Below are 24,647 nucleotides of genomic sequence, written 5' to 3' on the forward strand. Positions count from 1 at the left end.
AACATTAAAAATAATTAACAATTCTTTTTTTAAACATTACCAGAAGTAATCCCTTATTTGGATATCAAAAATAAAAATAAATATTACAAATAATCCATTACACTTTTGGCATTTCCAAAAGAAAAACTGTCCAATCTAGATAATGATTAAGTAGCTCAGAGCAAGTGCAAGTGGGTTGCAAAAATTTCTGCTACCAGCTCACAAAAAGCAGATGTTCAGAGTACATATAGACAATCTCCAGATCTCCCTTTTTTCCAGAGAGAATTTCAGCATTCCAGATCTCATCTAGCTATTTCTTTGGCTATAATGCCCTCATGAAAAATGTGGGTGTTGGACGTAATCACAAACCAGTCAGTAAGTCCTAATGGATCAGGAAATCTAGTAAGAATGGGCTCAGGTGTTCTCCAGAAACCTCCCCTTCTATGGAACAGAATATTGTCTTCTTTATTACATAGTGTTCCAAAGTTTTCCAAACAAAGATAGCGGCAGCTTTAATTTGTCAATGAAAAGGAATGATATAGTCTTCATGATTTGGTAAAATATATTTTATTTCTTCAAATAGTATGAATCAGAATTCCATTTTCCTAGAAACCTCTGTGTAAAATTAATTTGTGTTGTACATACCATAAAATATTCAATTTACAGTTTTTGCTCGTCATTTGTTTCCTTTTACAAGTGTACCATTCTAACCCACAACATGTTATAGCAAACTCAAAAATATTGCTAATATCAGGACATACTGCAGTGCTGAATGGAACTCAGCCATAAATTAATGTTATAGGTTGAAAAGACGTATAACCAGACCTCCAAATCTTGCAAATGGAACAAAAATTGGCAATATGTATGAAGGCTACTATCTATGCAGTTCAAATATCATATGATATATGCCTCTCATGGCTACTTTATTTAATATTTAGGTAAGGCCTCTTCAATAAATTGGCTTCAGAAGGTTTCCATTGAGTGGGCTGATCAGCCACGATTAGCAGTTCAATATTATAACAGTGAATTGATGGCAATGTCATCACTCAAAAAAATGCACACACACAGAAAACAAGGTTTGTGGATACCATACCTATCATGCTTTATGCAACTAGGAAAGTATCCTTCACCCATTCCAAAATAGAGATCAGAAAGTCCAAGCATACGCTCAGCAGTTTCATCCCCCCAAAAAATCAAAAAGTTTTGAAATAGAAAACATAAGGCCTAGAAATTAAAATTCACTCCAATGCTCTAGAACAAAGGATGTCCGTTGGATTGACCATATGAAAAAGTCATCTGTTTATCAAATAAATATCAGAGTTAAATGGATGTCTATATGGGTGACCATATATGCTGCATCTTCTAATGAGAAGGCGATCCAAATGTCTTTCTTCTTATAGCCTGTATTCTGTCAGAAGATGTAGTAAATTCCTCAAGACCAAGAAGCCCAATGTAAAGGATGAATATTTACAGAAAAATCTATGCCTTCAGCCAGTGTGTTTGCATATGTATTGGTATGGCTATCCATGCTTTCCTCTGAGGAATCCCCCAGAATAATTTTCTCATTCATTACTATATCCAATTATCTCTTAAGATAAGAATACAAGTGATAATCCCATTCATTCTGCTTCACATTTGTCTTGGGGACCTTAAGAACTTATTTTGACTCTATTATAATGCGCTCAGGCTCACACCTATGGAGAACAAAATTTCTGATGGAACAAAGAGTTACCAATTCTCTAAATATGCAATGGATTTTGTCTGCCAGATGGGAGCACCCTGAAAAAACTCACTCTTGACAGGGTTTGTAGAATTATCACAGAACAGTGCTGTTAGGTATATACACAAAAAGTAGCTTAAGGGTTTGTAGAATTATTTGATGAAGTTTGGATAAACTACATTTCCTGAATATCCATCTCTAGTGCATCTTTCAGCAAGCTTGTAAAATGTTCACTCATCTCTGATCTATAGCATTTAGTAAACTGAATTAATTTCAAACGGTATTGTGTTTTTGTGCTTATATTTAAACTATTTTTGGGAGGAAATAAAGCCCCATAAAAACAGGCCTTTATTTCACTGCCACAGTCAACATACAGGTTGAATGTAGCAATGAGCTAATGGTATTAGCTTGTTGCATGGGATAGGACGCCACTTGTAGAATGATCAGTCATTGTGAGAAATCAAAGTGGGATTCAGAAAACAAACAGAGGCTTCACACTCTTCTTCTGTAACAGATGAAAACTAAGCTTGAAAGAATTAAATACTGTGTCATTTCTGGTCTCCCAAGTAAGCACTTCACATTTCTTCAGCAGGAAGAAGTTAAAAATGAAAGATCAGATAAGCTGTACATAATCATATAGAAAGTCTACTGTGTAGAAGTGAATTTTGTATTAACTACAAAACACTTTTGTAGTTAAGGGGAAATGCTAAGATCTGATCAATTAAAATGGGAAACAGGAGGCAGTAACAACTCCATAGCTGGAGAGTGTTTCCTTCTGTGCATATGCCACGCCCAACCATGAAAGCAACTGCCTGAGGTTTAATCGTGTTTTTTTTTACTTCCGAGCTATTTCCAAGCTAACAAAAATACAAATGTTTGTGGATTGATCTAGGAACGGAAAAAGCCCAGAGATGCAATATGAAGGGCCTTGTACAAAATTGTTTTTGACATGCCTAGTACCCGTATCGGAAAACAAAGAATAATAATAATTATAATAATAATAAAGATTGTGCTTTTCTCATTGTCTCTTAACCATTATTCGCCAACACCCCCCACCCTCCTTATTTATTTTTTAATATTAAAAGTTCTCCTGGGAAAATACCTGGAAGCACTTTCCAGCACATGCTGAAGCCAGGCAATGAAGAACCTGGCGAGACTCAGCCCGATGGAATGTTCAAACTAAACAAGAAGACAGCTATGAGCTACAGTGGGGTTAGGCAGCTTAGTGAATTAATTGCTTAAGAATTAAAAAATAAATTATTATAAAATAGATTTCTGTACATTTTACATATAGACCTATCTACATGTATAGGAGGAAAGGAAACTGAAAGACGGGATTGACTCTGGGAAGTGCCATCAATCCCAGCCAAAGTCATGGCCAGTCATCTGGTAGAACTTCATGTTGAAGGGCCGATAGAATTCTCGCAGCCTTTGTATTACTTTCTGGTCAATGTCGGGATGGGTCCGTCCTTTCGTCTTGCCCAGGCAGTGGGGCTTGCTGCTGCCTTCAGCCTTTTTCAGGCATGGGAACCCCTTGGTTTTGTTGAAGTAGAAATGTTTATCTGTGATGATCCTCTTGAGGCCCAGAAAGTCCTGGACGCGGCCCAACTCGCCTGCTGGATCACTGATCAGTCTCTCCCCACTGACAAAAAGGATTTGCCCAAGCGGGAAGTACAGGAGCCAATTTTCTAGGTGCTTGGCATAAATGCCAATCTGGATGGCACTCCAGGAGGTATCAATCAGGCCCGTAGTCCTGTTTTTGAAGGTCAGGCTCTCAAAGGACGGGATGTCTGGCTTCTTGGAAAGGGTTTGTGTGTAGTCAGAAATGGCTCGGGTGACCGGGTCTCTCACCACCACAATGAGCTTGGTGTCCTTTGACATAGAGGAGATGCGAGCTGGTGCTTCCTTAGTGACAAAGTAGCTGGGCGTCTTCTCCATGGTGATCTGACCATCAAGAGTCCTTGGCATCAATTCCCTGCAAAGAAAGAAAGAAATTAGCAAACTGATGAGAAAAATAAGGACATTGCTTCAAAAGTGTGTTTGTTTGTTTTTATCTATTCCTGCCATTGGCAGTTTAGCCAATTCTTGCTACTGACCATTTGGCAAATTCACAGAGTCCCAAAGACAAAATATATCCAAACATACCTGAAAGATTCAGATGAAAATATTTGATTTATTTGAAATTTACCAGTAAGGTGTGAAGGGAAACGTGTGTATGCCAAACATGCTAAAAAATGAATGGGTAAAAATGAATGTAATTTAAGAATTACATTGGCAAATGGGATATTAGATCTCACAATGCTAATAAATGCAACATCTGATAGAGAGTTCCACTTAGGAGGGGGGTATGAATGGGTCTTTCTCTTTCTATCCTACTTTTTTCTGCCTTACATCTGCCCTACTATTACTTTAGTCAGTCTGTGCTTGCCCTCCATATCAAGAAACTACAAGCTAGTAAAACATTGTATGGGTTAAACATTATTCACCAAAGAAACACAAAGGCATACACAGACATTCATTTCACTATGCTATTATTAAATATTATACTTTTATTGTTTTATGAATTTTGTTAAATATTGTCTTGTATTCCATGTAGAGAACTCAAGATTCATGAGTAGATTAGAAATACAATAAGTTTTCAATATTGTTGACCGCTAGTCAAATACCTTGTTCTTTTGTTCTCTTCTAAATAGAAAAAGATTAAATGGGCCAAAAGTTATGACCTAACTGTAGGATGGAATTTCCCTCTGACATTCCAAATTTCTTACATACTGGAAAGAATAACAAGGACTCACCAAACAGCTGATTTATCACATCTAGAAATTTACAGCCATTGCTTTGGTTCTGATCAGTCTTTCCTGCCCTGTTGCTATCCAGGTCTAGGTTGCAACATTCATAAACCTGAACAGTATCAAGTTAGAAAGCCTAAAATATGGGTACCAATTTTTTGAGTTGCTTTGTGTATTACTTTGTATAGAGCAGTGATGGCTAACCTTTTTCCAGGAGGCTTGTTTCCCCCCCCCCCAATTCCGGCAATTGGCAAAATTGTGTGCATGCCCACCCCAATTCAATCCTCCCTACCCACCTGTGCATGCTCACCTGACCCCACCCCAGGCTCCAGAGGCTTTCCTGAACCTGGGGAGGACAAAAACGCCCCTCCCCCCAGAGGCCCTTCAGAAGCCAGAAACAGATCATTTCCAAACTTCCAATTGGCCCATTGGGACCGTTTTTTGCCTTTTCCAGATTTCAGGAGAGCCTCTGGAGTCTGGGGAGTGTAAAAACGGCCTCCGCCAACTCTCCGGAAGGGTGAAAAACAGCACACACATGCGCACTGGAACTGACGGGTGCCAGCAAATACAGCTCCACATGCGACATATGGCACACATGCCATAGGTTTGCCATCACTGGTATAGAGGGAGAGGCTACTACACATATTCTTAAAATGTGAAGATGCTAATTATATTTTTTAACCAATCAATCGGCAAATAGCAATGGCAATAGCACTTAGACTTATATACTGCTTCACAGTGCTTTACAGCCCTCTCTAGGCAGATTACAGAGTCAGCATATTGTCCCCAACAATCTGGGTCCTCATTTTACCCACCTCAGAAGGATGGAAGGCTGAGTCAACCTTGAGCCTGGTTGCAGGCAGCCGGCAGACAGCAGAAGTAGCCTGCAGTACTGCATTCTAACCACTGTGCCACGGCGGCTCTTTAACCTTTAATTTTGAAGCAAATCATTAGCTATGAATTGAGGAAGGAGATCTACATTTGCAAAGAAGCATAGAGGATGTTTTTGAAGAAGAAGTGAAGGAGTGGAGAGGCAAAGGATTGCAGATATCGCTGTTGAGTCTAGAGGGCCTTGGAGATTAGTTTTGGGTAGAACTGCCTCCCTACTGAATTTTAATCATGTTTGTAAGGACTGAACAGGAGTTCTCTCACACACAACAACAACAACCAAGACACAAGCTGCTGAGCTAAACAGCAAAACCACTGATACTTCCATAATTTGCTAGGAGGAATGAAGTACAGGTGTCTGCATTAATGTGTTTCTCTCTGTCTATGAATAGAGAATGGCTGGTATGTGCTTTGTTTTTGTTCCGGTATGCCTTTGCATCAGTGCTGACTCCTGGTGACTGCCTGGACAAGTCCCTGCAGTATTCCTGGCAAGGTTTCAGAAGTGGTTTGCCTTTGCTTTCTTTTTAGGGCCGAGAGAAAGGAAATGGCCTGAAGTCACCCAGCTGGCTTTGTTCCTAAGGCAGGACTAGAACTCCTGGTCTCCTTATTTCCAGCCTTTCTGCCTTAATAACCACTACACGAAACTGGCTTTTAATTAGCCACCACAATGGATCAAAATTATCAATGTTGTACCAAGAGGTGCACAATGGCACAGAAATTGTGTGTTCCTGGGACATGCACACAAAAGAAAGAGCACCTACATACAACAGCCAGATAGTAATAGCAACAGTACCTGACTCACCCTGGGTTAATTTCAGAAGCTGAGCAGGACTGAGCTGGTTAGGATTTGAATAGGAGATAACCAGAAAATCCCAGGCTTGCAGGCTAGATTGAGATATTGAAATGTTTTAATATTATGCATTATTTTTACAGGAAATTAATCATAGTTGAAAAGGATTTGTTGTTTTTTGTTCTGATTTTACTTTTTTTTAAAGTGTGGCTTCAGGGATGGATGGGTAGATAGGCCAAACCTCACAGGCACAACTGTGTGTGCGTGTGTGTGTGTGTTGTCTCTCTCTTGTGTGTTTGCATGGATATATCCACAGATATTTTGTTGGGAAAAGATAAATGTTCAGAATTAGTTTCAGCTGAGTTGCCTTATGGGGAATAACACAGTGTAGCAATAAGAAAGCAGAATGTTTTTTTTCTATGTGTATATATTCATGCATATACACAGATGCTGTCTGCTCTTTCTTTGGGGTTTTTTGATCAGATCTTTCCTAAATTGGGGCGATCCATTTCATTTCATTTCATTCATTTTATTATATTTATATGCTGCCCTTTTCCCCCGAAGGGGACTCAGGGCAGCTAACAAATCAAATCAGGCAAGGGGGGGTACAGACAAAAAATAAAAAACGAAACATAACAATACATAATTTAAAAACACACAACAGTCATACCATTCGAAATGGGGGCAGCAGCTCTTTAGCCCCAGGCCTGTCGGAACAGCCAGGTTTTAACGGCTTTGCGGAAGGCCTGGAGGGTGGTGAGGGTTCGAATCTCCACGGGGAGTTCGTTCCAAAGGGTCGGAGCAGCCACAGAGAAGGCTCTCCTCCGGGTAGTCGCCAGTTGACACTGGCCGGCGGATGGAATTCGGAGGAGGCCTAATCTGTGGGATCTAATTGGTCTACTGGAGGTGATTGGCAGCAGGCGGTCTCTCAAGTACCCAGGTCCAATACCATGAAGGGCTTTATAAGTGACGACTAGCGCCTTGAAGCGTATCTGGAGACCAATAGGCAGCCAGTGCAGCTCGCGGAGGATAGGTGTTACGTGGGTGAACCGAGGTGCATCCACAATCACTCGCACGGCTGCATTCTGGACAAGCTGAAGTCTCCGAATGGGCTGCCCCATGTAGAGCACGTTGCAGTAGTCCAGTCTAGAGGTCACAAGGGCACGAGTGACTGTTGTGAGGACCTCCCGGTTCAGGTAGGGACTCAACTGGTGCACCAGGCGAACCTGGGCAAATGCCCCCCTGGTCACAGCCGACAAGTGGTGTTCAAAAGTCAGCTGTGGGTCCAGGAGGACTCCCAAATTGCGTACCCTGTCTGAGGGGCGTACTGTTTGACCCCCCAGCCTGAGAGATGGAAAACTTGGCCAATTAGTAGGAGGGAAACACACCAGCCACTCGGTCTTATCCAGATTGAAAACAAGCTTGTTAACCCCCATCCAGTCCCTAACAGCCTCGAGGCACTGGCACATCACGTCAACCGCTTCATTGAGTTGGCACGGGGCGGACAGATACAGCTGCGTATCGTCCGCATACTGATGGTATTTTATCCCGTGCCGTCGAATGATCTCACCCAGCGGCTTCATGTAGATATTAAACAGGAGGGGCGACAGGACCGAACCCTGCGGCACCCCATAATTCAGGGGCCTAGGGGTCGATCTCTGCCCTCCGACCAACACCGACTGCGACCTGTCCGAGAGGTAAGAGGAGAACCACCGTAGGACAGTGCCTCCCACCCCTATCTCCCGCAGTCGTCGCAGAAGGATACCATGGTAGATGGTATTGAAGGCCGCTGAGAGGTCAAGGAGCACTATTACAGAGGCATAACCTCCATCCCTGGCTCTCCAGAGATCATCGATCAATGCGACCAAAGCGGTTTCTGTGCTGTAGTCAGGCCTAAATCCCAACTGGAAGGGATCTAGATAATCGGTTTCCTCCAAGGACCGCCGGAGCTGAAAGGCCACCACTTTCTCAACAACCTTCCCCACAAAGGGGAGGTTGGAGACTGGACAATAGTTGTTTAACACGGCTGGATCCAAAGATGTCTTCTTCAGAAGGGGTCTCACCACCGCCGCCTTTAGAGCTCTAAAGGCGGGGGGAAAGAACCCCTCCCGAAGGGAGGCGGTAACAACCGCCTGGATCCAGCCCCGTGTCACCTCCCTGCTGTTAGCGACCAGCCAGGAGGGGCACGGGTCCAGTACACATGTGGAGGCACTTACAGCTCCCATGGCCTTGTCCACGTCCTCAGGGGTAACAGCTTGAAAATCAATCCAGTGATGTCCTTCCAGATTCTCCCTTGGTGCCTCAGCTGGCTCTGCGCAATTGGAGTCCAGGTCCGTCCAAAGCCGAGCAACTTTATCCACGAGGAATTGGATGTAATCCTCAGCTCTGCCTTGCAAAGGATCGCTCGTATCCCTCCTGTTTAGGAGGGAATGGGTTATCCTGAACAAGGCGGCTGGGCGCGACTCAGCGGAAGCAATCAGAGAGGCAATGTGTGTCCTTTTTGTCGACCTAATTGCCCGAAGGTAAGCTCTGATGCTAGATGTTAAAAGCGCTTGGTCTGACTCAGACTTATTGGATCTCCATCGTTGCTCTAGGCGTCTCTTTTGGCGCTTCATCTCCCGGAGTTCCTCGGTAAACCAAGGGGCCCTCCTGGATCCACTGCCTCGGATCGGCCGTAAATGTCCAAATGTCTATGGCTGACAGGCATTGTGTTTTAGGTCTGAGATAAGTAATCTGCAAGCTTAGGCCCACAAGCAGCTCTCAGGATCATTGAATGTACCTTCAGAATCCCAAACTCTGTGCCATTTAAAGAATACTCTTGCAAAAATGGTAGGATATTGGTAAGTTAGTTTATGTGTAAGAAGGACAAGACAGGAATGAATAAGGGAGGGAGGAGGAAGGAAAGGAGGGAGGAATACCAAAATGCGGGGGAATATGAGGCAGAACCACCTAACTTGGCTCTGGTTTCTGATATGTAATTCAATTCTGTTTATATCAGGGGTGTCAAACTCAAGGATTCGGCATGCAGGATGCTTAGATCTGGCCCACAGGGCCACCCTAGAAACAGCGAAGGACTGGCCTGCAATGCCTCTGCCAGTAAAAATGGAACTTGGGAAGGCCATGTGATGTTGAGCTGGCCATGCCCACCCTGACCATGCTCACCCTGACCATGCCCACCCTGACCACACCCCCTCACAAAGTCAAACACAACCCTAATGTGGCCCTCAATGAAATCAAGTTTGACACCCCTGGTTTATATCATTGGCATGCGTCAATCCTCCAATGTATTGCCATCTCTAGTTTTGCTAGTTGATCAGTTGGACCAGACACTCTTCAAATGGTTAAAAAAGTATAATAGTGTGGCCATGAAACAGAATCAACAAAGAAGCTCTAAGACTAACTGGGCAATGTTCTGGCAGGAGAAGCAGAACTATTCTACAGAACCAATGGATGAGCCTCAGACAGTAACAGGCTATGTGGTTTAAGATTTCCTCCACAAGATGCTGGCTTAGGCGCAGCAATGTACTTAGCCTGCCAAAGAATTAATCTTCTTTGCCCATTACTTACTTAGTCTTCCTAAATTTAGTATTCTGCTCAGACAGTTCTAATCTCCAAAGTTCTTTAGTCTAAACACAGAAAAACCTTGAGTGGAGGAAACAAGTTCCTCAAGAAAAATGCCACCTTGTTCTGATGTGAAGAAGAGTTCAGAGACTGAGAAGGCACCGAGGCAGTTGACAGGTGGCCATGTGGTAATCCAAACACAGAAAGGCTAACACCTTTTGTGACAGCATTTTGTCTGCCCAGAGGGATTCTCCTCTAATTTGTTGACATTTCTCAATAAAGAAAATTGAGCAGTAAGGACTTTGCTATGAAAGAGGGCACTGGATGAGAAGTGCTCTACATGCTGTGACTATATCAAGCTTACAACAATAAGATGGCACACCCCTGATTTCTACTGTAACACTTAAAACTGTGGCAAGTAGTATGCAGAAACAATCCATGTTGATGGATTTTCTTACAGAAAATCCAGGGTAGATAGAAGCACATACAACTCAACAGCAGATTAACGACAGGATAAAAGAGTGGATCTGATATAAATGCATGAGTCATTTTCTGTTTTCCTTTTTTTTTTAAGGAAATGGCTACCAGAAGATATGGCCACTTGTTTATCTGAGAAATCTACAAATCCACCCATCTTGTTTTTCTTCTGAGGTTTCTCCAATATTAGTCACCCATTGGGTAATCCACTGTTTCCTTGTTCAGTTTCACAGTGAAAAAAAAATGATAGGATCTTCTTCTCCACCCAAGGAATAAAATGAGGAATAAGATGCAGGGTTTACAGCTGTAAAAATGGCAAAACTTTCATCATTGACTCCCAATCTAGAGGAGAGCAAAAATATTTTGAAACTGACATGTTCTAACTGCAATAGGTTGTCCAACCTGTTCCAAGCTCAAACTATTTTCAGAACAAAAAAGTTTTGTTCCATTGTTTCTCTTTGAAGAGTCTTGCACATGTATTCCCAGCAGTAGTGAATTAAAGTGCCATCAGTTGCTTCTTAGATATAGATATAGGTATTAGAAAAATAAAAGGAGCATATTGAAGTGTGGTCAGAAAACTATCCAAAAATCATCTAAGAAGCAGTCTTGAAAATCAATTGACACAGTAGTCATAAGGAGCTTCTTGAAAGAAGGCTGGCAGTCCATGTTGATGAAATCACATGTTATAGAGGGCAGAAGGAACAGCCTTGAGGGACAGGAGGAAATGCACCTTCCAAAACAAAGATCACATAAAAGGGAACTGAGTTTGGGGCAGGAATGTATCTTGAGTAAATATCTCAACAAAACTTGAAAGATAAAGGTAGTGAGGAAAGAAGTACATTCAGACTTGCAAGATTCTATTACTATAGCTTTAGAATAACAGTAGTGCTGACCAATGTAACATTGGATTCCTAGTCTGATCTTCCTTGAAGGGCTATCCAGAGTCTTACTGATTCACTGTGTTCAGATATTTTTGTTTTGTCCTCCTAGGGACGTAAGACTAGAAAAACAGAATTATCCTAACTGAACTTTCAGGGAATGGGGGGGGGGGCTGAACCCTGCAAAAACCAAGACTGTCCATGACAAAGTACTCCATTTTGCCCAACTGGATGTCTACATTTGTTTTTAACTCAGCTATATAATCATAGCCTATCTCCTTTTTGCTTTTTATATAACTATCAAAGATACATTGATAGGAAGCAAATCCTACAATGGCAGCAGCATTCAGCATTCTTTTAGTCAGAGAAAAATAAATGTCTAGTACTAGCCAAAACCACAATTCAAAGGCCATCAACTTAATTATTATAATGCAGATAATGATCATTTACATGTAAGAGCCATGGTGGTGTAGTGTTTAGAATAGCAATAGAATAGCACTTAGACTTATATACCACTTTACAATGCTTTACATCCCTCTCTTTGCAGTTTACAGAGTCAGCATATTGTCCCCAACAGTCTGGGTCCTCATTTTACCAACCTTGGAAGGATAGAACGCTAAGTCAACCTTGAGTCTGGTGGGATTTGAACTGCCAGATTCCAGATAGCCGGCAGTCAGCAGAAGTAGCCTGCAGTATTGCATTCTAACCACTATGCCACCGCAGCTCATATATAGTATGAGCCATAGTGCAGTATTGCAGGCTAACTGCCTACAGAAAGGAGTCTGATCCTGACTGGCTCAAGGTTGACTCATCCTTTCAAGGTTAGTAAAATGAGGAGTAAGATTTTGGGGGGCAATATGCTGACATTTGTAAACTGCTCAGGGAGTGCTGTAAAGCACTGTGAAGTGGTATATAAGTTAAATCCTTTATTCACTTTCAAGTATTCATCTTCATTTTATTTCCAATTATGCAAGAATGTAACAGATTAAATTCTCTGCCCATTTGGTTCCCATGGTCAAACTGATGGGTTGTGTTGTTTCTGAAAGAAGGAAGGAAAGTCTGAGTAACATAATTACTGACCTCTCCACTTCATAGCCAGGCACTTGTACTATATAAATTATTTTGCATTTTTAAATTTTTTAATCACTGCATGGGAACAGAGATTGTGCAAACTCTCTCTCACACACACACTGGAATTACAGGGTGGATGCCTAATAAGGTGACCCTGTAATATAGGTGGTAGAACAGGAACTGCCAACTGGTTTGTGTGTGTGTGTGTGTGTGTGTGTGTGTGTGTGTGTATTCCTAATAAGATGGATGGCATATAAATTTAATAAATATGTGTTTGTATGTGTGTATATAAAGAAAAGTTGAAGGAACCCCAGAACTATTAAAAAATAATTTACATATCCAACTTAACCTGTATGAGGCGATTCAAAAAAATAATAGTAATGTATTTTGTACTTAAAAGTTAGCGTGTATAAGTACCAAATAGATTCCCTTGTTCTAACCCACTGCATCAGCTACTGAGTTCATTCTGCCATTTGAGAATCTTGACCTGACTGCAGTTATGTCAGATTTCCCGGGAAAACAAGACAGGAAACATGACCAGATAAGCTAACTCTACTCTATGGTAAAACTACATTTCTGAGCCTCTTGCCCTCCCCTCCACACAACCAGCTGCAGGCTATGCTATCTCTTATCTGGCCATTTCCTAGGCAGTCTCTTCACCCCGTTCTCAAGGTCTTTCCCACATACCAGTGCAGATTATCACTCCAGAACTCCCATAGCTCCAATATTTGGAACTGGGTTGACTTTTTAATATTCCATGGGAATCCACACCCTATTGGGCATTTGTAGAAAAGTAATATAAACTTGGATTTCAAACCCTCCTGTTCTGGAGAAAAAAAGGGGGGGGGCAAAGAGAGAGACTGTCTCTCTTTTTGATGTATATTTCACAAGACTGATTCTACAATACAATTTTCAATCAAGCTGCCAAAAATGCTGAATCAAGCAAGCTTTTATTCCTTTGCACTCACCTGGCATCTTGCCAAGGCAATAAATGCATCTCATGCATTGTATACCTTGAGGCAACTTACTTCTACACATGCATTCTGCTCAATCAGGGATCAGAATGGCATATTTCCCATGATCTTTTTAACCACATAGGTGAAAATAAACATTAAACTGTCTCTAGTTTCCCTACATCCAATCAATATGCATATTATCTATCTGTTGTCTTTTCTCAGACACCCATCCTTTAGCAAAGATTGAGACTCAACCACCAGATCAATTAACTTTTTGCTACACCCAATGGTGTTTGAGTTAAGTTTCAAGCATCTCTGGCCTGTTTTAAAACTATTTAGGAAATCATTTACTCAGTTGAATATTGCACTATGTAGAGCTTCACATTCAAGACTTGCATCCTCCATCACCATAACAGATCTCTTCTCATTGGTCTTTAATCTTCCCTCCAGACTGTCATAACAGATGTAGTACCACAAGTACTAAATGAGTCAAACAGAAAGCAAGCTGTTATTTGCAGGTAGTTTGTCCTTCTTTGGGGAAATCGGTACTGAGGCAAAAAGCTTTTGGAAGGCATAAGCACATCCAGAGAAAAGAGGCATGAGAAACACAGGATGCAGCTCTTCAGATATTTCAAGATACCTTTCTATCAATAAGCAAAGTGTAGGTTGATAATCCCTGTCTGTGACAAAGTTAAGTATAAAAAGTGGAAAGAGGGGGACATATCCAAGGCAGAATATCAGCAAATAGCCCGAGCCTGTAAAGATGAAGTAAGGAAAGCTAAGGCTCACAATGAAGAAAGGCTTGCCAAAAAAGTAAAAAAAAAAATAACAAAAAAAGCTTCTTCCAGCATGTTAAAAACAAGAAAAAGGTTAAGGAAACAATTGGTCCATTGCTGGGAGAAAGTGGCAAGAAGGTGACAAGCAACAGGGAGAAAGCAGAACCATTTAACTCATTTTTTGCATCTGTCTTTACACAAAGAAATATAAAACAGTCCAACCTATCAAAAACAGCATCACAAAAATCAGATTAGGAACACAAATTGAAATAGGGAAGAAAATTGTAAGTGAGCATCTGTCTATCCTAGATGAGTTCAAATCACCAGGACCGGACAGATTACACATCAGGGTTCTGAAGGAACTGGCAGATGAGATCTCAGAACCACTGAATTATATCTTTCAGAGATCCTGGAGCACTGGAGAACTGCCAGAGGACTGGAAAAGAGCTGATGTGGTTCCCATCTTCAAAAAAGGAAAAAAATAGATCCAGGAAACTATAGACCTATCAGCCTGACCTCAATACCAGGAAAGATTCTGGAAAAAATAATCAAGCAACGAATTAGCGAACACCTAGACGTAAACAAAGTAATAGCCAAAAGCCAGTATGGGTTTGTCAAAAACAGATCATGTGAGACTAGTCTTATTGCATTCTTTGAAAAAGTGACAAAATTAGTGCACCAGAGGAATGCCATCGATATAGTTTACTTGGACTTCAGTAAGGCATTTGATAAGTAGACCATAACCTACTACTAGATAAAGTAGAAGAATGTGGGTTGGATAGCCACCACCAGATAGATTCATAACTGGCTGACCAACTGCACTCAACATGTAGTGCTCAATGAAACTACATCTTCATGGAGGGAAGTATGCAGTGAAGTACCCCAAGGCTCTGTTTTAGGCCCAGTACTCTTCAACATCATCAATGATTTGGATGAGGGAATAAATGTGGAACTCATCAAATTTGCAGATGACACCAAGCTGGCAGGAATAGCCAACACTCCAGAAGACAGGCTTAAGATACAGAAGGATCTTTGACAAACTTGAACATTGGGCACTATCTAATAAAATGAAATTCAATGGTGAAAAGAGTAAGGTTCTACATTTAGGCAAGAAAAACGAAATGCATAGGTAAAGTATAGATGGTACCTTGCTCAATAGTAGTAACTGTAAGAGGGATCTTGGAGTCCTAGTGGACAACCATTTAAATATGAGCCAGCAGTGTGCAGCAGCTGCCAAAAAAGCCAACACAGTTCTAGGCTACATAAACAGAGGGATAGAATTAAGATCATGTGAAGTGTTAATACCACTTTATAATGCCTTGGTAAGGCCACACGTTGAATTCTGCATTCAGTTTTGGTCGTCATGATGTAGAAAAGATGTGGAGACTCTAGAAAGAGTGCAGAGAAGAGCAACAAAGATGATTAGGGGACTGGAGACTAAAACATATGAAGAATGGTTGCAGGAACTGGGTATGTCTAGTTTAATGAAAAGAAGGACTAGGGGAGACATGATAGCAGTGTTCCAATATCTCAGAGGCTGTCACAAGAAGAGGGACTCAAATTATTCTCCAAGGCACCTGAGGGTAGAACAAGAAGCAATGGGTGGAAACTAATCAAGGAGAGAAGCAACTTAGAACTGAGGAAAAATTTCCTGACAATTAGAACAATTAATCAGTGGAACAGCTTGCCTCCAGAAGTTGTGAATGCCCCAACACTGGAAGTCTTTAAGAAGATGTTGGATAGCCATTTGTCTGGAATGGTATAGGGTTTCCTGCCTAGGCAGAGAGTTGAACTAGAAAACCTCCAAGGTCCCTTCCAACTCTGCTATTGTATTGTATTCTTGGACATAGCAAGAACCCATAGCATTTTTATTTCATTTTCCTTCTAGAATTTAACACTGCACTAGGGCTTCGATTCACACTGCTGGGACTGAATGAGTTATTTATGATTTTAATTATTTGCATTTCCTTAGCTGTGCTTTTATTGCTTTGTGCTATTGGTAAACCAGCAAAGTCATACTGGAATATAGTGGTATATAAACATTAAACAGATAAATAAAATAAATACATTACTGTGTGTATCTGTTTGTCTGCGTCTCCTACCCAGCCGCTGAACAAACATGAAGCACTTCCCCTCTTCAAAATTTGCTACATCATCTACTCCAATCACTCAATGCCTGGAGGCAGCTCATAATTGGCAAGACACTTTTAGAGGACTTTACACAGGATTATTAGAAGCCTGGGGTTCAATATAGTCCTCTACCTGTAGCCTTTCATGAGGCAAAAAGGAAAATATAACACCATAATGTTTTAATCAACTTCAACAACATGTATATCAACTACAGTACATCTTTTGTCCTAACCCTGCTTACTTTCAACAGCCCTTAGTATGTCACCCAAACCTCATGCGGACCTCAACCTTGGCCTGAAAAAGCTACTAAGCCTGCTCTGCGATATGACACGTCTTCCTCTCCCTCTTCCCCTCCCTCCCTCCTCCCTCCCTCCCTCCCTCCCTCTCTCTCTCTCTCTCTCTCTCTCTCTCTCTCTCTCTCAGTACAGGCTCTTGCTTCCAAGCACATTCTTGAAGAAAAGGCTGGTCTATGATATTCCAAAGTAAGGATTGTTCCATTCAAACGGATAGAGGTATAACAAACATTTCTGTGGGAGATCTGTCCTTCTTGGTTTATTCCAGGAAGAATGAAACAGGCAGGGATTTCCCAGTGGTGGGCTACTACGGATTCGCCCAGGTTTAGAAGAACCCTAACATTATGGCCAGTTCAGAGAACTTCCAAATCCCACCCCTGGATGGCCCCGCCCCACCCACCTGCCTCTCTCAGGAGTCTCCACGTGACTGGTTTTGGATGTGAAGTGCAGAGGTTCGGGGGGGGGGGACAGGCCTCCTGGAAGTTCCAAAAGGGCAGAAATGGGCCCATTTCCAGCCTCCAGAGGGCCTCTTGAGCCCAAGGGAAGAAGTTTTCACCCTCCCAGAAGCTCAAGGAAAGCCTCTGGAGCTTGGAAAAGATGAAAATGCCCCCCCCACTGTGGTGCAGGAGGACAGCTAGGCCATGCCCACCATGGCCAGGCCCACCCAGCAACCGGGCAGAGAATTCGTTGCTGAAATTTTTGAAGCCCACCCCTGTATCTTCCCTACTGCTCAGCATTACAATATTGCCTCTGAGTTCTTTCTCCAGGAGATCATACTTCTTTGGTTAATTTCATACAGCTCTTGGTTGCTGGTCCAAAAAGCAGCTTATGGGAGGCAATGGAAAATGGGCATGGGGACTGGATAGTAGTTAGTTAAGGAGGCCACCACTGCTTAAGAAGCAGTTTCTTTATTCTCTCGCTCTCTCATCATCATCATTACCAGGGATTTGTTAGCATATCTTGCCTGGAGAAGGAGTTCAAGGAATTTGTAGCCATTTCCTGCTTAGGATTTTATTGGTTTTGGTCGTGTTAGAGAAACAAAAATCAAAAGGTTTCTTGGAAATACGATGACTAAAGAGAGGCAAAGGCAGGGGGAGGAGAGGAAAAGAGGAAAAAATGAAAGAAGAAAGTAGTTAAGGCCCTTCCTGACAAAAGGGTGGTTTTAAAAGGGGCTACAATCTCCCTTGAATTTCCAAGTTCAATTTACTATGGCTTTTCCAGCCTCTTTCACATAGCATAACAAATAAACTGTACCACATTCTAGGATGGATGTTTACACCCCCCCATTCCAAAGTCCTGTTTTATTAACCTAACGGTTACGGGACAAGGTCCAATGGTTATGAGAGGTGGAGAGGGGGACCTGATTAACGTTCTCCACTGGCAAAGGCATTGGGTGACGTTCTGGCTTCACTAGACCAAAGGGTTTGTGCATTCATTAATACCATTGCTCCCTGAAGCTGCATTATTCATAAGTTTCCTTTAGTTCTGAGAGCAAAGAGGAGGGAGGGGGGAAAAACCTATTACCAGACATCAGCAACTTTTATGCTTCGCATCCAGCCAAGTAAGCAACCCACAGATTATTTTAACAATGAATCAAAAAGAAGGCACAACTGTTCCTAATTTGGTATTTAAAAGCAAGGACGTCTGCAGTGCACACTTTGGTTGCAGCATTGCTATTTGGTATCTACAGGACTCTTTGGAATAAAGTTGCTCGAGAACTTTGTACTGTTAAAAGACTTTCTATTCCTATAGCATCAGATGCTAATCCCCAGGAGAGAAGAAAAGGGTGACTATTAGGTTTTCCCAACTGGAGCATCCAGATGAGATTGGAATAAGGCACGGAAGCTAGAGGGATGGAGAAGTTTAAACATTAGATCTCTCCCCCACCACCACCACCACCAACACACAAACAAGTAGCAAGCACAGACAAGGGCTTTTGGGCAGCAATCACGGGTGAGTGAATACATTTAAATTCAATAAGGGCTGCTTCAAAGAAGTTAAGAGTAACACAGAAGCTTTTCAAGTGGCCAAGAAGGAATGCAAAATTTGAAGCAGCTCCAAAAGCAGGAGACATTTGGACATCATGATTAATTAGGTCTCTTGCTTCCATGTAGCTAAATTGGTTAAACTGCATTTGTTTTGAACTTAGCAATCTTACAGCTCAGCAAGAGCAGACTTAACAAGCGTTTGAAGAAGAAGAAGTGAAGAAAATTCAAAACTGCAAGAACACGGACCTCTCCTGGACAGAAGGAAGCAAATGGGCATCCTTTCCTATAGGATATAATATGGCTGGTTAAGAGAATGCTAAAGGGCAAAAAGAGTGGTAGTCTTAAAATGTAAAATGAAAATCATATACGGTACCATGAATTTAGGAAACAAGTCATGTGTATCATTTGCATGTTTATTTAAAATTTAAATGTTTTAAACATTTAACTATGGTGAAAGGCCAATGCATCATTATGTGATTTAGTGATTATGGATTAAATCATTCTTGAAAATAGCTGGATTAACTCAGCAGCATCTGGATGGAATAGCTCAGCAGCATCTCAAGATCTTCTTCAAAGACTGCTCCTCGCAGTCATCTTAATCGCTTCCCTCCTGTCATTGAGTTGAAAGGATAAATTGTGGTGCATCCACAGCTTCATTGTTCCTGAGCAACAGGTGCCTGCTGTGGGTTCATCTTCACACAGTTTAACATGGAGCAATTATAAGGTAGCAGTTGGGGAATTCCCTCTTCTCCTTTCCCCTCCAACCCTCAGGGGTCTCTACTTTCCTGAACATGTGGAAAGATGGGAATTGGGGGACTATGGGTGCCCTCTCAGAATGGCCAACTCAGTCTTCATTGCTTTATTTTGTCATCATAAAATAAATCCTGTGAGGGGAAAGGAAAGCAAAAAATGACAGCAACATGGACTGAGCTGGGAAGGAACTCTGTGAAGTTGAAATTGAATCAAGACAGATTTAGTGGAGGGAAAAAACTGAAGGTCCCAGTCCTCCTGTAGGAAAAAGCTTTGTTGACTTCAGTATATCCTCAGGAAATTCTTCCTTGCCACCAAAGTTTAAAGTTAGGGTTAGGGAATGTGGGAACAGAAGGGGGAAAGACTGTCTTGGAAAAGTTGGAGTGTACAGATTGGGACAACTTACCGCAGCCAACTTGTTGCAGTCAACTCACTATGGCCAACTTGCTGCAGGATAACTCAACACAGCCAACTCGACATGGGCCAACTCCATGCCTGATAATTTAATAATTTCTATTTAATTACTTAAAATAAATACAAATATTTTAATTTTTGTCATTCACGTTTCATTTTGTCCCTCCTTTTGCATCCTTTCTTTAGTGTTTCCATTCCACCATTTCTTTGATGTTAAGAGTAACTCTTGTTCGGCAATGAGTTGTCCCATGGCAAGGTGGCCATGGTGAGCTGTCCCATGCTGAGTTGTCCACAGCGAGTTGGCCACGGCAACTTGGCCATTGCGAGCTGGTCATGGTGAATTGTCATAAAACCAGAGTGTATACCTGCCTCATTTTCCCCTCTGAAGCCAAGTCAATAGTAATATTCTAGAATTTCAACAGCCATAGACTACCAGCAAGGATCTTTCACACAGCAGTTGATTATTATACTACTGACTTAAGAATGTGTTTTATTTATATCAGCCTCCCAAAACACTTGGTGAATATTTTTAATCGCTTGAAATGCGATTAAAATAAAAGTGGTCACCTTCAGAAACAATGGCTGAAGTCCAATCTTATCCCACCAGATCTTCCTCAGATGTGTTGAATGGGAATGCCATCATTGTTGTCCACATCTTGAAACATCTCTTAGCAGATGATGTTTGCCTTGCTCACCTGTCTGTTTTCTAAATAAAGAGGAGTGATTCTTGTAAACAGAAAATTACACTGAGCTTGGATGTTCATTTGCAAATGTTTCACTATCTGACTAGGTAACATCATTAGTGCACGGATGATGTTATTTATGTCTGCAAACGAATGGTGAAATTCAATTTTTTTCATTAATGCTTCTGTGGGTGTGTCTTGGTGGGCGTGGCAGGGGAAGGATACTGCAAAATCTCCATTTCCTCCACACTCCTAGGGGAAGGTTACTGCAAAATCCCCCATTTCCTCCCGATCAGCTGGGACTCGGGAGGCAGAGAATAGATGGGGGCGAGGCCAGTCAGAGGGAGCATTTGCTGGTTCTCCGAACTACTCAAAATTTCTGCTACTGGTTCCCCAGAACTGGTCAGAACCTGCTGAAATTCACTGCTGCTGCAAACAAACTACCAAGCCCAGATTTCCAACACCAAGGAGAGTTCGACCTTGGGCTACAGATATCCTCTTCAATTTTAAAAAAAATACAATACTGTAACTTTCAGCTACAAACTCATTTCAGTCTTCAAAATACTCAGAAGCCAGCTGCCAAACCACCAAAAGCTATTCAGCTCACCTCATGAGGGACCTGAAATCTGCTGTCCCTCCAGAGCTGATGTAGTTTCATTTTTAGCCCCAAAGCATGGACAGCATTTCCAATACAATAACTTTTATCTGTAGCAGGTAGCAGACGGAGCACTACCTAAACTGTATTTCAGGTGAAGTAAATTCATCAGCAACAGGCAAACAGAAGCATCTCCTCATGTCACAAAAAAAAGACCTGACTTGAGTAATTTTGTGGAAACATTTGCTCCCCCCCCCCCACTGTAGCAGAACATTTCCATTCCCCACTATCTTGTCAGAGCTGAATAAGTTTCTTGGATGAGAAGCAAAACATCTTCAAAGAAAATAACACAAGAAAGTCTAGTTGCTTCCTGAAAAAGCATCATGACCTGGATGACTGAGAATCTCTAGAGACTTATACTGCAGAAGAACATTCTTCTTCTCTAGAGCCATCTTCTTTCATCTGTTGTGTGTGCTGCATTCAGGCCAGAGCCTATAAATACCACTCACCTTATCACCTCCTCTCATCACTTAGACTCTCACCCTATTCAGCCCACTTCTGTTCTTCCTCAGTAAGAATTAATCCAATGTCTATCTGGAGAGGGAGGGGATTTTGAATTGGCACAAAAGGCCCACAGCTGCCGAGAGGCCAACGGACGCAATGTTTGAAGCCTAGAAGAGCTAAACAGCAGCAGCTTTACCCTTTTTTACCCTTGGCCTGTCTATAGGGCTGTCAGGAGCAGGGACACCCTGACACTATGCTGGGGGGAAGCACATGAAAGGGAAAGCAGCTTTCAATAGGGACAAAGTCATTTTATTTAGCCAACAAGCACTTTGGTTACTGGACCAAACATCTGTACAACAACAGCAGCTTAACATCTTTCCACTAATTCTCTCTACCTTGAGGACATCAAGGAAGGTCAAGGAAGGTCACCAATGAAAAAAACAAAGGTCTTGTGGGTAGAGTTTTCTTTTTCTACCAGACTTTTCTTTTTCTACCAAACATAAAACAAGACTTTGGTAAAGGCTACACATCCAGACTGTTTCAAGTATAGAGCTAATATTCTCATTTCTCAGCTTGTGTGAAAAAGTTTGCAATTCCCTGAATGGTGTTTTTTTTTTAAAAAAAACATTAAACCATCTGACCTGCTCTTTCCCCTCTTAGCTGGAGTTATTCTGAAAACACACTTTGTCCTATTCATCAACGACGTAGAATCAATACTTCCTTCTTATTGGTGGTCTTTCTAAATGGGCAGATATGGAAAGATTTAGATAAGAGATGCTGTTCAGCCAGCCTGGGAACAGAAATGGTTGAACTAAAAAGGTGACAAAGTTTTACACATAGCCAATACCGAACAGAGATAAATCCTACTATGGCTTATTCAGAAAAATCTGAAAAGAGACTTTTCACATATTTGCAATGTCCCACATCTTTCCTGCCATTGTGCAGACCAAATGTTCTGGACCACTTTTTTACTATAAATAATATTACATACAAGCAACTGTGATTTAGCTGTTGAAAGGTTAAACTATTAATTGAAATTGAAAAGGCCATAGTTCAAATTTGACCTCTGCATTAACTCATTTGGTAGCCTTAAATAAATCATACCCTGTCACCCTCAGTCCTTCTATTCATCATGCAAGGGTTATAATGGTTGACTTAACACTACTTGTAAGGCAACCGTTCCAATAAGTTCATTCAAGTTAGCATAGTGAACACTCAAAACTGCTGAACAAGCAAAGGGAAACTTCAGGAATCAACAACATTAGAGTTTAATTTGAAGTTGTACATTCAGTGACTCACAAATATGATAAACGGCTTTTGGGTTTACATCCTGGCAGGCTACTTCAACCAGATTATAACTGATCCATTTATAGTAGATTATCATCTCTTGATCAGAGTCAGTGCCTGGATTTATACCTTCTGCTGATCCACAAGATGATTTTGTATGGCTCTGACTTTGCATCTTAGGTCAATCCAATCACTGTTGTCTGCAAACTACTTATCATGATTTGGTATTATTCAACAAGTCATGGTTTAAACATATTGTTTAGTGATTCTACTCAACTATTCTCCTGTAGAAAGTAGCATGTGACACAAAACAGGCACTGAAAAGATGACAGTCCATTAATATCAAGAAAGAATATGCCTGCTGCTAAGAGAAAGAAGAATTGCCAAGAGACAAGAGAAAAGTGAGAGTTAGTATTTCTCAGGAAAGAAGTGATGGAATAAATGCAAACTGAATTATAAACACTGCCAGAATAACCCTGATTTGGTTCCTCTTCTGCCCCATCTTTAAAAAAGATAACTAAGACAGCTTAAGCATGTGAGGTGTTTCTCCTTATTTTTAACCCTTTCCCTCTTTTTATTAGGTTCTTTTTCTGTGAGTCACAGGTTCCTCCAGATGGTAGCACTGGGAGTAATAAGAGCCTGGAGGGGAATGTTAAAGAAATTAGGATTCTAACAGAATGTTTTCAGCACACTGTACATTTTTTAAAAAAAAAAATGACTCCCACTACCTTCAATACATGTTACTTTTAAGTATGTTTAGGGCTTCAACCTGAATTATTATAGGTTTTTAAGGCTTTCTAAGAAGGACTTATATTTATTATGCCAAGAGACAGGTCAGAGTAAGGACAAGATGAGAGACAAAAAAATTTAATCAGATCCTGTTCCATAAGAGGGTAGAACAATATGTCAGAAGTTGAAAAGGTCACTCTCTAAAACTACTTTATAACCAGAAGGTGACCTCAACAATGCAAAATGAACAATTATTTGTCTCATGCTGGAATAAGAGGTCTAGCAAATTAATATACTGTTGATCTTCTCTGCACACTGTGCCTTAAATGCATTTTAATACAAATGGGATTGCCTTCTCCAATCTCCTATTATTGGATAGATGATTAGTCATAGAGATAGACAGACCCTGTATCTGAAAGTGGATTAGCCTGGTCATGAACAGGGGACATCAGTTACAAAGCATGCTTAGAATGGAAGCCATTGCATCTCTAGACTTGTGAAGATAGCTAACTTTCCCAGGAAGTGCAGTCTGTACAGGTATAAACACTGACATGAAGCTATAATATTTTCCCCTTTTTAACACGATCATAGAGTTCAGCCACCTCTCTGTCTGAGGGAAGTGGCTAAATTGTCAAAGTTACTCAGAATGAGGAAGTGGGGTACAGTTCAATTAGTGGGGGCAAGACACTTCCTTGATTCTGTGACTCACTAATTTAACTCAATTTATTGTACATACACTCAGAAATTGATTTTTGTTCCAAAACAAAAAGACTCATGGTTTTTCCAAACAGAAATTGAGTTCTAGTTACCGCAACCCAATCATTTCTTCCTTATTCAACAACTAGAAGGAAGAAATCTTTGTTGATCTGCTGCTGTCCTGTCCACCTACAGATCAACTTTCAGCTCTTCATCTATGTCACAGTGACCTGTGAATGGCCCCCAAATCTAATCAAAACAGCAACAATAGCAATGTGATAGGTATAATGGTGTAATAGAAGTTGACATCACTTCTATGTCAACAGGACACCTGGAAAAAGAACTCTCCAAGCCTGGCAGCATTTTCAGTCAATAAAGCATCTCAATTGCAAGAAGTAAACACTTACGCTGACAGGTGCATATAATTTGTTATACAAACTTTAAAATTAGTGAGACAACTAAGTCCAGCAAACTCCCTCTTCTGATTTTCATGTTGATTTTCCAAGCAAACACAATTAACATTTGGAAGAAGGGAGACAATCAGGTTTATCCCAAATGACTATCACATGTGTATCTACCTTCAGGGCAAGAATTGTGGGTGGAAGTTTGGGACAATAAAGTTCTGGTTATAAGCAACACTTTGTCTTCTTGGAGCCATGGAAAAGAGAGTTAGACATGCTGGGAGATTCAGAA

The 24,647-nt window shown here is 41.2% G+C and overlaps 1 protein-coding gene across 1 annotated transcript in view; it reads right to left on the bottom strand.

Moving 5' to 3' along the window:
- Positions 1-527: 527 nt before the first annotated feature.
- Positions 528-24,647, bottom strand: part of LOC106538973 (heparan sulfate glucosamine 3-O-sulfotransferase 3B1) — a 47,460-nt gene continuing 23,340 nt past the window's right edge. The window contains exon 2 of the mRNA XM_087709813.1: positions 528-3,674. Within this exon, the coding sequence (XP_087565939.1) occupies positions 3,056-3,674 (619 nt within the window). The 3' untranslated portion in view covers positions 528-3,055. The remainder of the gene's footprint in view (positions 3,675-24,647) is intronic.

The sequence above is a fragment of the Thamnophis sirtalis genome, unplaced genomic scaffold (assembly GCF_051295495.1).
Source record: "Thamnophis sirtalis isolate CommonGarterSnake01/CBP01778 unplaced genomic scaffold, rThaSir2_p1.2 scaffold_3, whole genome shotgun sequence".
Taxonomy (NCBI): Eukaryota; Metazoa; Chordata; class Lepidosauria; order Squamata; family Natricidae; genus Thamnophis; species Thamnophis sirtalis.